Source organism: Notamacropus eugenii, chromosome 7 (genome assembly GCF_028372415.1).
Source record: "Notamacropus eugenii isolate mMacEug1 chromosome 7, mMacEug1.pri_v2, whole genome shotgun sequence".
NCBI classification, from domain to species: domain Eukaryota; kingdom Metazoa; phylum Chordata; class Mammalia; order Diprotodontia; family Macropodidae; genus Notamacropus; species Notamacropus eugenii.
In genome coordinates this window covers 5,069,136-5,083,317 of record NC_092878.1, presented here as the reverse complement: position 1 = coordinate 5,083,317, position 14,182 = coordinate 5,069,136, and the positions used below count along the sequence as shown (strand labels likewise).

General features: G+C 39.8%; 1 protein-coding gene and 1 long non-coding RNA gene across 4 annotated transcripts in view; one reads left to right on the top strand and one right to left on the bottom strand.

Annotated features, from left to right (window-relative positions):
• Positions 1 to 14,182, bottom strand: part of LOC140513522 (uncharacterized) — a 134,752-nt gene that overhangs the window by 40,067 nt on the left and 80,503 nt on the right. The window lies entirely within an intron of this gene.
• The window catches only part of SLC12A1 (solute carrier family 12 member 1), a 129,163-nt gene that overhangs the window by 72,995 nt on the left and 41,986 nt on the right, over positions 1 to 14,182 (top strand). For all 3 annotated transcript variants that reach the window (XM_072623266.1, XM_072623265.1, XM_072623267.1), the window contains 2 exons: positions 1,088 to 1,228; positions 12,215 to 12,321. In XM_072623266.1, coding sequence (XP_072479367.1) covers positions 1,088 to 1,228; positions 12,215 to 12,321 — 248 coding nt within the window. The remainder of the gene's footprint in view (positions 1 to 1,087; positions 1,229 to 12,214; positions 12,322 to 14,182) is intronic.

Below are 14,182 nucleotides of genomic sequence, written 5' to 3'. Positions count from 1 at the left end.
AAAGATATGAAGACCCAGGTACAGAGCTTGCTGTGAGAATATAAGCAATCTGTTTAACCATTCAGTGTCCCGGAAAGCTCCCTAAAACTATGCTTTGGGGGGTTAATTGCCTTTCTGCATCTGTGATGGAACTATCCACATTAGGAAACTGATGAAATCAAAGGTCTAAACTACCCTTTCCACTACTCCTCTCCCCTAGTTGTCTGAGTGGGGAAGATACATGTAAATGAAAGCATGACACATGGGAGAAAAAGACTGGCCTCAGACTTTAGAAGACCCGAATTCAAGTTCTGACTCAAACACATACTGGCTACGTGACCCCAGGCAAATCACTTAACTCCCTGCATCCAGGCAGCTCTCTAAGACTAGAAATTACAAAGGTTTTGATCTGTACTAATAGACAACTCCCTATGCTAATAAAAATCACAGGGACAGTTTTTTGTTTTTAAGGGAACCTAACAGTGGTAACCCAACGTGGTAAAGAGAAGTCAGAAGGTCCAGTTCTGGTGCTTACTTACTTTGTGACCGTGGGCAAACTTTCTAACTTCTCTGGGCCTCAGTTTGCTCATTTGAAAAATGAAAGAGTTGCCGAGCCCAACCCTCTGAGGTCCCTTCCAGCTTTAATGGTGTATGAACTATGTAAGGCTATAGCCCACCACCTACCCTACCCACTAATTTCTATGTGTTTCTTTAAATTTATGCCATGGTGAGGACTGACTCACCACCCCTAAAAGTGACCCTGAAGGCTGAGCCAAGGGCTGTTGGCATCTTCCTCCTGAGTCACTTTCATCACAGCTCTGCCATGAATCCAGGTTCATCACCACCTGCCCCTTCCCATTTCACTCCTAATCATTGCAGTTAATTAATCCCATGCTAATAACCCCAGACTCCTTGGCTAGAATGTGAATACAAACAGTGGTAGGTTTGGGGAGGGAAGGCTTAATTTTTGCCAACTTTAGGGAGGTATTCTCCCATCCCTTAGCCTAACAGGGCTCAGTCACCTAGTTTTGTCCTTTAACAACCAACCACAGGTTGATGTTGAATGCCACGGCTTTTGACTGACCAACATTTCATCATGTCATAACAGGGACCACGCAAGGAGTGTGTGAAGGAGATGAACAGCAGCATGGCGAAAAAGCAGGCTTGGCTTCTCAAGAACAAAATTAAGGCTTTCTATGCCGCAGTAGCAGCAGACTCCTTTAGGGATGGTGTCAGAAGTCTCCTTCAGGTAAGGCCAATAAGTGGAAAAGTGAAAGACAATTAACACTGAATGTTAATGAAGCTCTAATGTAAAATGGTCCAGCCAGCCAACTGCCGAGATCAATACAGATGATTCAGGATCTGGAAGGGCTCTTGTTCCAGGCACCAGACGTGATGAAAGGATGCCCTGAGTTTCAGTGTCTCTGAGTTGTGAATGAGAACAATGCAAAATGGAAAACGAGGTTGCCTTTGGCCACCATAACCCAATCTGCGCCAGCACATATTGAAATGCAAATTTTTTCCGATAGTTGGCAACATTCAGTATCCTATTAAAACTTCAAATTATTTTGCATTTCATACTATGTACAGCATTAAGAGTTAGGCATTTTACTCCTTTTTTGTGCAAATGATGTGAGGGCAGCTGCTAGAGCCAACTAAATAAATGAATGATGATCTGCTGGGTTAAATCTCACAGTCCACCTAAATTATTTCCAGAACATTTAATGAAATTTAATATTCAGAGCTGCTCACTGATTTTAGCTCTCTGGATTCTCCCTAGAGCCTTGACCTTTTATGCCCTCAGTATAGAGTAAATAGGTAAAGCCTTTTCCCCATACCTGCTATCACAAAGTACAATTCAACAATTTAATGCAACAAAGTATTTATTAAGCACCTACTGCATGCAAAGCAAAGTGATCGGTGCTAGGGATATAGAATGAAATAGGAAAGAATCTCTCCCTTCAAGGAATTTAGAGTTTAGAAAGGAGAAAAAAGCATACATACAAGCACCTATAAGTTACAAATTACAAAAAGATAAATTTAAGATTGAAATAAGGAATACTTTTCTTACAATTAGAAGTATCCCAAAGTGGACTTGTCTGTTCTGGGAGGTGGTGGACTCCCCTTCCCTGGAGGTTTTCAAGGAGAAGCTAGATGACTACTTGTTGGATATGTTTTAGAGAGGATTCTTTTGCAAGTTTGGGTTGGACTAAATGGCCACTGAAGTTCCTTCCAGTTCTGTGTATCTGTGAGATAGTTAGTATGTCAGTATATTACTAACTGCAAAGGAGAAAATTCAAAGCGTGAAAATTTTAGAGAGAGGCAGATCACTTTCACCTGTTGGGATCACGTAGGACATCATCATGTAAGTGACATGTGAAGTGATCTTTGAAGGAAAAAAAGGATTTTAATTGGTAAAGATGGAAACAGAACTGTCAGGAATTGGAAATGATACAAGCAAAGGCATAGGAGTGGGAGAGAACAGGATGAGAATGGGAGGTGACTGTAAATGATCAAGAATTAACTGGAATATGGAGTATGTGAAGGATATAACTGAGATGGAAAGGTAGGCTAGAGTCAAGGAAGGTCTTAAATGCTTATATAGGAAATTTGTTCTTTATGATGTAAACAATAGAGAGCCACTGAATGTTTTTTATGTGATCAAAGGAGTGGGGGTAAACTTAGAGAAAGGGCACATTAAAGAAAAAAAGACCAGTTAGGAACCTGTTTAGCCTAGGCAAGAGATGGTTGTATTATGGAAGTAGAAGGAGCAGGAAGCAGTAAAGGGAGTAGATCAGTTAATGAACAAGTCTTGATGAAGTACTTACTATGTGCTAGGAAGTATCAGGCACTGGGGATGCCACTTCAAAGAATGAAACCATCCTGATTTGTAAGGAGCTTACATTTCAATGAAGACAGAATTGATGCTGCCAAGGACTATGCAACAGAGCTTGGGAACTAATTGGATTAGGAAGAGGGGGAGGGCAAGAAGAGTAGATAGTCAGAGATGACTTGGACATTTCAAACTTGGAAAAAATTGGACGATATTATGCCATGAAACAGAAATAGAGAAAGCAAGAGGAGGGATAGATGTTGGCAGAAAGATTATATGTTCATTTCTGGATCATAGAATTAGAGCCAGAAGGTAACTTAGAAGTCACTTAGATCAACATCCTCATTTTACACATAAGAAAACTGAGGCACATAGAGGTCAACTGACTTGCCCTTGCTCACAGAGCTTATATTTAACAAAACCTGATCCTTTGACTGATCCTGATCCAGCCCTTTGTTCTCTGTTCAGACAGGGGTGGCAATGGAGCTTTCATGTGGGGATAGCCATCAAGCAGTTGGAAATGAAACTGGAGCCCTATAGAGAGTTTGGGGGTAGTGGTACAGATCTAAGAGTGTTCTGCCTAAAGTTGATGACTGAAGCCCTAAGAGTGGATAAGGTTGAAAAAAAGAGGGTGTAGAAAGAAAAGAGAAGGTAGCAAAAGGGAACAAAGTGGAGAAGACCCACATTAAAAGGACAGGAAGAGAAAGAGTAGTCAATGAAAGAGACAATATAGAAATACTCAGGGAAATAGAAGGCAAATCATGATATCACCATGTCATAAAAGCCTGGGAAGGAGCGAATATCAAGAAATTGGTTGGGGGGGGGGGGGGAGGAAGCATTTATTAAGCACTTAAGTATTTTACAAATATCATTTCATTAGATGATTCGATAAACCTCGTGAGGTAGGTGCCATTATGCCCATTTTATAGTTGAGGAAACTGAGGTGGATAGAAGTTAAGTGACTTGCCCAAGGCCATAGCTAGTATCTGATATCAAATTTGAACTCAATTCTTCCTGACTCAATGCACCCCGTAGCAGCCTAATCAAGTTCTCAAATGCTCAATAAGTACTGAAAAACAGCCACTGGGTTTGGTGATAAGGTCATTGATAATGTCAGGCAGAAAAGTTTTAGTATAATTGGGATGGAGACAGCATATGCATGGCACTGTACCTCTTTTTATCCATGTCTTTGCATTGGCTATCCCTCACACCTGGAATGCATTCCCTTTTCACTTCTGCATCATAAAATGCATAAAGTCCTTTTTGAGTTTGACAATATAAATACAAATAGCAGACAAATTCTACCAAAACAGGGGTATTCGAACTAGCCTTCACGAAGCAATGCATTCTCCCACAATATTTCAGGTCTTGGGAACAGCATTGCAGGGTGTATGTGTTATAATGGTAAGGACCTTAGAAGGAAAAGTAGAACTATCTAGGAATACTCCTAAGGCCAATGACTGGAAGGAGCTTAATAAAACTCTTGAAGACATATTAAAGATTACATAAATGTCCAGCTGGTACAGGCAGCTGAAAACTTGCTAAACTAAATCACCCGATTAAAGACAATGACAAAGAATTACACAGAATGGAATTTGGAAAATCAAAGGATATCAGAAATTCTTGATACTCTAAATCAACAACTGAAAGTGAAAGCCAAAAAACTGGGGCCATAGAAGGAGTCAAAGCAATTCAAAGGACAAAATAAAGATGCAACATCAATTTTAAAAATCAGTCACTAGAAGTTTGAAAGACAAAAAAGAGGATACAGAGAACCCCAAAAGCAGATGTGAAAAATTTCTTTAATGACAACAATAGCGTCCACTAGCATTTATACAAAACTTTGAGGTTTGCAAAGCACTTTTCATGTTCATTCATTTCGTCCTTACTACAACTCCTCAATGTTTTGTTCCGTCATTTTTCAGTCATATCCAATTCTTTGTAGCCCCATTTGGGGTTTACTTGGCAGAGATGCTGGAAGGGCTGAGCCATTTGCCATTTCCTTCTCTGGCTCATTTTACAGATGAGAAAACTGGGTTTGTCCAGAGTCACACAGCTAATAAGTGTCTGAGGTTATATTTGAACTCATGAAGACAAGTCTTCCTGATTCGAGGTCCAGCACTCTATCCACTTATGTTGCCTTTACTTGGTTATCACAAAACCTTTAACTCAGTTCAACATGGCTCAACCATGGATGGCAAATACATAAACTAGGTTATAGTATAATGAGATTATTAGAGTATTTAATGTCCAGATGGAAAACACTTCCTTTTTCAAACATACCACATGTCAAGAACAATCATTGTATTATAAAGCATAGCATCTTCCAGGGAGAAAGAGATTAACCTGTCCATACCCTTTGATCTGGCAATCCCACTAGTGGGCATACACCCCAAGGAAGCCAAAGAAAGAAACAAAGATCCAACATATGCCAAACTATTGATAGATTAGCACTCTCTGTGGAAAGCAAAGAATCAGAAACAAAGCGGGCGTCTATCGAATGGAAGATGGCTAAGAATATTATACGTGAATGTGATATGTTATTCAGTATGACATGTTAAAAATAAGCAATTCAGAGAGACATGGGAAGAATTGTATGGTCATATGCAGGGCAGAACAACCAAAAGAATCAAAAGAAAAATATACATAAAGACTGCAACACTGTGAATGGAAAGATCCTTAAAAAGAAACCAAACTCTGAGTAAATGAAAAGTCAGTGAAAGTCCCGGATGGCAGATAATGAAACATGCATCCTCTCCCACTCTATAGCAGAGAAGTGGAGGACTACTGAGACAGAATGTTACGTACATGGTCAGACGTAGTCTCTCTATCATACGTTGCTGCTTAAACGTCTTTCATTCTCATAAGGGAACATTCAACCTAGAGGGGAGCTAGAAACCAAATGTGATATAAAGACAAAAGCCATTCATAAGCTATTGTTTTTAAAAGGAAGGGAAGATCCAGCTGAAAATATTCCTGTCATATCCCTGTTCTTGGCTTTCTGAATTTTTATACTCAATGGAGTCAGAAGTCAGGACCACATTCAGAGGCTATAGATGTTAGTACAGGCAGGCAGGAAGAATGAGGCAGAATCGAGACTCAAATGACAGTCTTAGAAATGAGGAATAAAGTCTTCTTATTGCACCTAAAGAGAATGCACCAAGTCACTTATCCAAGAGCAATAATTTCTAAGTACCAGAGAAACTATTACCTCCTAGCGATCCTGTCATCTCTTTTTAATTTTCCTAGCCACCGCAAAAATGTGTCATTGCAAGGAAGCGATGGGTTACTTTTTTAGCAGCTCCTCTGTGAACTGTCCATCCTAAAGCTGTCTAGTAGTTCAGTATACAAAGTCAGAGTTTCTGTCCCATTCATCATAACACACTGTCCTCTATCTTATAAATCATTGCTTACATAAATTTAGCATGTATACATTTTATTCTAAATTTGCTTTTTCAACAAGTAATCCTAACCTATAGAAATAGCCTGGTTAAAGGGCCAGCCTTCTGGGCAGAAAGATCTGGATTCAAATCCTGCTTCGAACACATATTAATAGTGCAACTGTGGATAATATCTCAGTGCTCTAGCCCAGAGGTGTCAAATCTGAGTGTGGCCCAAACCTGGTTAAATGTTATTGTGAAATATTTAATAAAATAAATACATAACAGAACATGGATTATATTAATAGGTGGTTTAGTAGTAACCATGCAACTGTAGTCTGCAGGGATCCTTATATGTGGTTGAGTGGCCTCAGTTTCTATTTTAGTTTGGTGCTGCTACTCAAAACAACTCTGGGTTTCTAATCTGCATCCATAGAGGAAGTGTTCACACGAGGAGTTCCCCACAGATGAATTCACAAGAATTCAAAGCCACCCCTAAACAAACAAATGAATGAATGAATCAAGAAATAAATCAATCCCAACACTCAGAAATCTACTATCTGATTCAAAAACTTGCAGGATAGAGTGGGCAGTCTGAAACCTTGGAAGGATAAGGACAATGTAAGTTCCCTGAGGGAAGAAACTTTTCTTTTTCTTTTCAGTCTCCCCAGAGCCTGGAGATCACATAGAAGATGATTAATAAATGTTTATTGAATTGAACTGAACTCACAAGGGAGAGGATAGATCTATTTGTTCCCATTCTCCCCATTATCTTTTTGTACTAGAAGTTATGTTAGGCACTATACACATGAAGTACCTTCTGCAAACTTATAATCTGAGATAAATAACATAGATGAAGACAAAATGAGTATTGAATGAGAACTGAATAAGAAAACAATGCTAAAAAATCCTAGAAATTGGACAATGGCAAGTGTGCTTGATGGGTTTGAAAATAATGTTAAGTGCATATTTGGGAGGGAAAGGGAAGAGAAAGCATATGTGGGATACATTCCCAGCCTAAGGCAAGTGGTAGTAGCCAAGGAAATGGTCACTTGATCTTTGATCCAGCTAGGATGGTTTTTATGAAAATACTTTAGAAACCACTTTACCTATAACTAGAGGATGTTCATGGGGCAGCCATGTGGTCCAGTGGAGAGAGTCCTGGTTCCAGAGTCAGGAAGATTCCTCTTTGTGAGTTCAAATCTGGCCTTGGATGCTTATTAGTTGTGTGACCTTGGGCAAATCACTTAACCCTGTTTGCCTCAGTTTCCTTATCTGTAAAATGACTTGGAGAAGAAAGTGGCAAACCATTCCAGTATCTTTGCCAAGAAAACTCCAAATGGTGTTACAACAAGTCAGACTGAACTGAAAAATGACTGAACCACAAACAAAAATGGGGAGCTTCGTGAACGGAAATGGAAGATACTTAGTCATATGGCAGTATTGTGAGAAGGTTTATAAACAAGAAAGGGACAATGTATTAAGAGGACTTTGAGTCAATGATATCTTTAGCATACGAGAAAAATCACACATGTGAGATGACCTATGGATCTGGTCAATGGATATTAAAGCATGGAGTGAAGATCTGATATCAACGGGTAGAAGCAATTTAAAGTCCCTGGTAACAGGGATGCTATGGTCAAATAATGTATATTGAAGACAACTTCTGCAGCAGAAATAAAAGTCAACTGGTGCTGAAGATTGGTGAGGAGGGGGTTGCAATTATTCAAATAAGAATCACTATCACCTTTGACAAGGCTATGGGAGACAGGTATGGTTAGGACACTGAAGTGTATTTATGTCAATGTGTCAGTAGATTTGGGATCTCACTGATGTGGGGACAGATTGCAACCAATTCATGCCTTCTCATTCCGTGGGATTCTTCTTCTGTTCTTTCATAGATCTAGAGAGGAATTCCTCAGTGCACAGGAGGCCTTCTCCTAGGCCTTTTAATGTATTGTGAATGCCACTGTATAATCTGACCAATCCATCTGTTATCTCCTGTTCTTTTGGGATCAATCGACCTCCCTTTCTGATCATATGTAACAGGTATACAGGCTAGTCCCTTCCTCTTGTTCATGGGATGTATATGCACAAGAGAAAATATGCATCTGGAGAAAATGTACAAGCTACAAGAAGAGGAGAGAGAGAGATGGAGAGTTCTACACGGACCTGAGGAGAGGCTTATATGGCTACATGACCCATGCAGGAATCTGCGTGTATCAAACAGCTTACATGAGACAGATGCTGAGATGATAATTGAGTCATAACAAAGAAAAGCTAACCACAGACCATGTCCTTGGACTTGGAGTCATCAACATAACAGGGAACAACATGTACCTAGAAGCAACTTGCACCTATCTCAGGGGAAACCATAGTACAATGGAAAGATCATTGGCTCTGGAGTCAGTGGATTCTAATTCTGACTACTTCAATTTCCTCATGTGTAAAATGAGGGCATTGGATTGGAAGGTGTCTGAGGTCCTTCTCTGCTCTAGATGGCAATTCTTTACTGGTACTGTACTAGGTACAGTACTAGCAGGTTCTAGGGCCAGGTACTAGGGCTCAGCAGGTACTAGAGCCAGGTGGGCCCCACCAGAGAGGTGAGCTGCTTGGCAACCCCAGACAGTAAATGGACTCTAGAACCTGTTTGGTAAGTTTGGGGGAGTTAAAGAAAATCAGCTCCAGTATCCATTTTTGTTAACCTCCATACATGCAGAAAACTGAAAGGCCTTTTGGAACAAGCTGACCAAGCAGATACTGCCATTCCCGGGTTCTCCATGAGTGGGGCCATGAACCAGACAGGTTTTGTAATAGACTCTATCTATGGGTCTATTATGTCAAAGCTCCTTCCTCTTTACTGAATGATTTTGTGATACTCTACAGATGATGCTTTCCCGAATCCTTAATTCCCAGTCTCCAAGACTATCCATTTGAGTCTGCATTGCCCTTTCATTTCCTATCCTCTGCAGACAAACATGTCTGTCATCTGGATATGGTCCCGACTTGTGACTCTCCTGAATATGGAAATTCAGGAACTCAAGGATAAGGTGCACTCTTTGGAGTAAATATCAACAACTTTGCCTTTTTTCTTTTAAAAAATACATTTTATTTACATAGTTTCTTTTTAAATCACTGTTATGCCCCAGCTTCACTCCACATTGAAATCTTTCTTTAGATAAAGAAAAACAAGGGATTGAATCTGACAATGTATACAGCATTCTGTCCCAATAGCCCCCTACTTTTCTGCTATAAGGGGGTAGGTGTGCTTCATTGTCTCTTCTATGGAAATCTCATGGACAGATAAGGTACACATACTGCATGAAGCAGAAAAAATGGTACTAAAGAAGATGAAATCAAGAAAAAAAGCTGGAACAGATCAAGTACATGCAGGGAAAAAAAAATACAGAGAACTATACTGGATATGACAGTCTATCAACAAGTATGTTGACTGTGCCAGGCACTGTGCCAAGTTCTGGAGATGCAAAGAAAATAGAGTCCTTGACCTTTAGGAGATCACATTCTAATAGGGGAGACAATATGCAAGTAACTACCTATGGGCGTACGAGATATATCCAAAGTGATTCCACTTTGGGGTAATGAGGGCTGAGGGCAGTGAGATGATCAGACTTGTGCTTCAGGAAAATCACTTTGGCAGTTCAGTAGAGAATGGGTTGGAGTAGAGGGAGACAAGGCAGAGCACCATCTAGAAGGCTCTTGTAATAGACCACGCATAAGGGCTTGTACCAGGATGATGGCTCTGTAACTATTTTGTCAGCACCGAAGGATCTGTTCTCAAGATATTCAAAAGTAGAGAGAACACCAAATGATTTTGAAAATGAAATCATAAATTACATTATTACCGAGGACATTAGTACTAAAATTTCATATGTGTGCATGCTCAGCTCTATAAAATATGCATGAAAATGATCTGTCTGTATGTCAAAGGTACTCCAGATAAAAAATAGGAAAAAATAAACAGGTAGACTTTTGTAAATTATTTTTTTTTGTGGAAAGCTTCATCTTCAGAGAGACATCACTTGGTAAAAAGTGTAGAAACATAAGAACTGGACTTATTATTGATTGGTGAGATCATATAAGGCTCTTTTATGGATGTAACTACAGAAATGCTTTTGTTCTTCAGTAGTCCTGATTATCACCATTAAGCATGGAGATACACCCTTGCCAAGGTATCCATCCCTGTCAAGGAAAATGTCAAAACAAATAAGAGCTTTCCTATAGATGGAGGGCTTCTCCAGATGTTCCCGTTTTGCAGCAAGAGTTGTACCAGTTGCATTCACTTCCAGAACTTCTACCTCTCCATCTTCATTTCACCTCAGCCATGTAGAGAAATAGTAATACCGTTGATCTAACCATCATTCCCCTATAACTATCCCACCTCAATGACCTATAACTCTGAAGTTCATCTCTATGACCTCCACACCACTCCCAAACAGTCTCCGCACTCACTATAACCCCCAGTCCTCTATCCCTCCTTGTTTTCCTTGTTCATTACCCTTATCATAGTTACACTTCCCATATCTCACAATCTTGACCATATATATGGTTGACCAGTTCAACCATATACCTCCAGCTTTCCTTGAGTAGTTTGTCCTTTTGTCCTGTCATCAGACACACCTTGCCAAACTTGAATCTTGGGTCATGTCCATCATCTACCTTCTCTATTCGTACTTATATGCTACTGAACACTCCTAGATAAAGTCATACAACTCTGCCAGATGGGTTTCCCAGAAATTTATGCTATCTAATTTCAGCTGAGCCTATACTGATGTACAGCAATGCTTTTATTTCCCCTTATTAGCATTCTATCACACTCTCCACTGTGGCTATTCCAAACATTCTCTTCTCTTTTAAAAACCTTCTTTGTTCCTCCTCCCAGAAGACATCTACTTTACTGATAAAATAGAAGCCATCCTCTTCTCTCCCACTCTGCAAATTCCTCTTAATTGTCTGTTATCTCCTCATGTTCTCTAGTCTTTGATGAAGAGGTAAGCCTCCGCTTGCTTAGGCTAACGCTTCCACTCATCGTTGTCAATTTCATAAATAAATATTATATTGTTTATGGATAGTAATAATGAGTTCAGTTTGATACATACTGAGTCAAAAACATTAATGGGATATCCAGTTTGAGTTCTCTAACAGGCAGATGTAGGTGCAAGGCTGGAAGCTGGGAACAAGATTAGAGATGGGTAAATAGATATATGAGAGTCATATGCAAAGATATGAGAACAGACACCATGTGAGCTTGATTCCAAGTGAAACAGCTGAGAGGGAAAAGACAAGAGGGCCCAGATCGGAGTAGAGATGAGTAAAGTTACTTCAAGTAGATCTACATTTAGACTATATTAAGCTGAATGACAAATATATTTGCACATATTTCTATCACTCAGATCAACTTCAAAGCATTAACTGGTGGAAATGGTATTCAAATCATGTAACCAAAAGGGAATTAAGCGTATGTATGGATGCCAGTTGGAAGATTTAGAATTGGTGTATACAGTGTGCTCTGCAGAGTAGATTTGGTTCTGGAAATGCGTCCCTGTTCCATTTCAACTGCTGCCACAGATTCATTCTTTAGTGGCCTTTGTGTGTCAGAAATCTAAAGATGAACCTCATTACTAGCGACATTACAGATGTTACAATTGGAAATGAGCTTGGTACCACTCTGTTACAATAAGCATGCCAGCCACTAAACCAACCCTCTCTTGATTTTAAATTATTGAACCATTTTAATGAGTGTATGTCAGAAGAAATGCAAATGAATGCTAATTTAGAAAAGCTACATTTCTGTCATCTAAAAACCATTTATGGCTGAGATGATTTAGAGCTAATCTTTCTGTTTTATGCTTTGGTACGGGCATGAAGGACACACACTAAAATGTAATCTAATCTTCGGAATATCTAGAACGTTACTTCAGTTATCTTTGGACCATTATTTTTCGTTTGCTGAAGTGTTTTATATGTATGGTAAGGAGTGTCCATGTTTTTATGTACTGTTTAGGCCTCTGGCTTGGGCAGGATGAAACCAAACACTATGGTGATTGGATTTAAAAAAAACTGGAGAAAAGCTCCCCCTGCAGAGATTGAGAACTATGTGGGCATTATACAGTAAGTGATGACTTTTAAATATATTCCTTTTTAAAAAATAATAATAATATCCTAACCAGGCCAGTGCTTAAGACGCGCATGTGCCATGCTGAATTGCTTTTACCCCAAGGAAAACATAATCTGAAGCTACTCTGGATTCTCTGTGAAAAAAACTAATGATAACAACCTATGATCCTGGGTCCTAGAGGAAGTGAGGGTTGTTCCATTCATTCCACCTTCACCTTTGGCTTCAAAACAGAAAAAGTTAGGGTTTTTAACCAATAAAACTTATCTACAGAATTATTAGATAGACTGGTCCGTAAAAAGAGAAATACTGAATATCTGAAGTTCAAATGTCAGTCCTAGCCCAGCCCCTGACTTCCTCTGGATTGTGAATGACTCACTTAATATTCCTTTGCTTTAAGCTCCCCTATGTAATGAGAAAACTTCTAAACGCTGTCTCCTTCTAAAGGATGCAAGTATTAGCGGGATGTGAACTGATTTAGGCGTTGGGTTTTTTTATGTAATCGTTATAGTATTGGTGGGATATGCCTAATGTAGCTATTATTATGCCTTTACTCTTGATGAAGGAAGTACACTAATCAGGTAAGAACTCCACAGGATTGAATCTTATCATCACAAGAAACTGCATGATAGTAACTTCCTACATTTTCTCACCTAAGTCAGTGCCACAACCCAAGAACAGATCAAGTCGGCAGGGCTATCCAGAGACCCATTTCTCTACAGGGCAAACATATATATTCAGTACTCACTCCACTCTCATGGGCAGAACTAACAGGAAGCCAATAACTCATAAAGGGCATAACCCTCCACCACCACCACCACGAACCACAGAGCCAAGCCCAAGTCTTAGACCAAATCCCAAGTCACCACTCCTCCACAGGGTTAGCATGATTCTCTCTACATCCTGTGCCAGCAGAACTTCCATAGTCAGTTTACAATTACCAGAGTGAGTAACGTGCTCACACTGAACTTGACAGACTGCCTCTGACTATTTCCTCAAATGCCATCACTTGCTGGTGGCCCCAACTGACATCTGCACTTCCCCACGCCCATAAATTTCTTCCAGATAGTGACTTGCTCTTATTCAACGGGCACAGCAACCATAGCTCCCCAATTTCCCTGTAATTACTGATACCTCAGTACTGGCAGCTAATGGAGTGAAATGCCCTTTTAAAAAAACAAGAAACTAAAAGACCCTTTGGGTTCAGTTCCCTGATTTGCACCAAAGAGCACAGACTCCAGAAGTTCAAAAAAGGGAAATTTTTGTTTCTTTTCTCCCCTCTCCCAAAAGCTTATGGGAAATTAGCTGACCATTTTTTATAGCTACTGGCCTAATTCGTCATGGTCATAGTTTTTGGGGGTGGGGTTTGAGTTTTTCCCCCAGGTTTGTATATCTAAGGAGGCCTTCACCCATCGAGTAACAGGAAGCTATGGTACAGAGTACGCTCCAGCGTGCTTCCTGGTCTAAGCCACCATGCTGAAAGGGTTCCTCCTGTTTTGTGCACTGTGTGCTAGGAGTTAGGCAAGCCCTGTCCTCCTACCTGCACTAGGAGCTATGATAGAACCAGGCCATTTGTATAGAGAAGAGAGCTTTCTGTTACTTACTGAGTATTTCTTAAACCAGTCCAATCCCTCACCCTCTCTGCTGGATTAGAAATCAAGATGATAATTATATTTGCAGCCATACATCAGCAGCCTGCACATGAAATGACTTCAATAACTTGGCTGTGAATTTTTTAACTGAGCATTTTGTCCCTTGGTGAACTGAAAAATATATGGTTAAGTTCTTCACTTTCTGAAATTAAATGTACCATTTACTTTGTCTGGACCTCATCCATTATGGACACTGACTGTAATG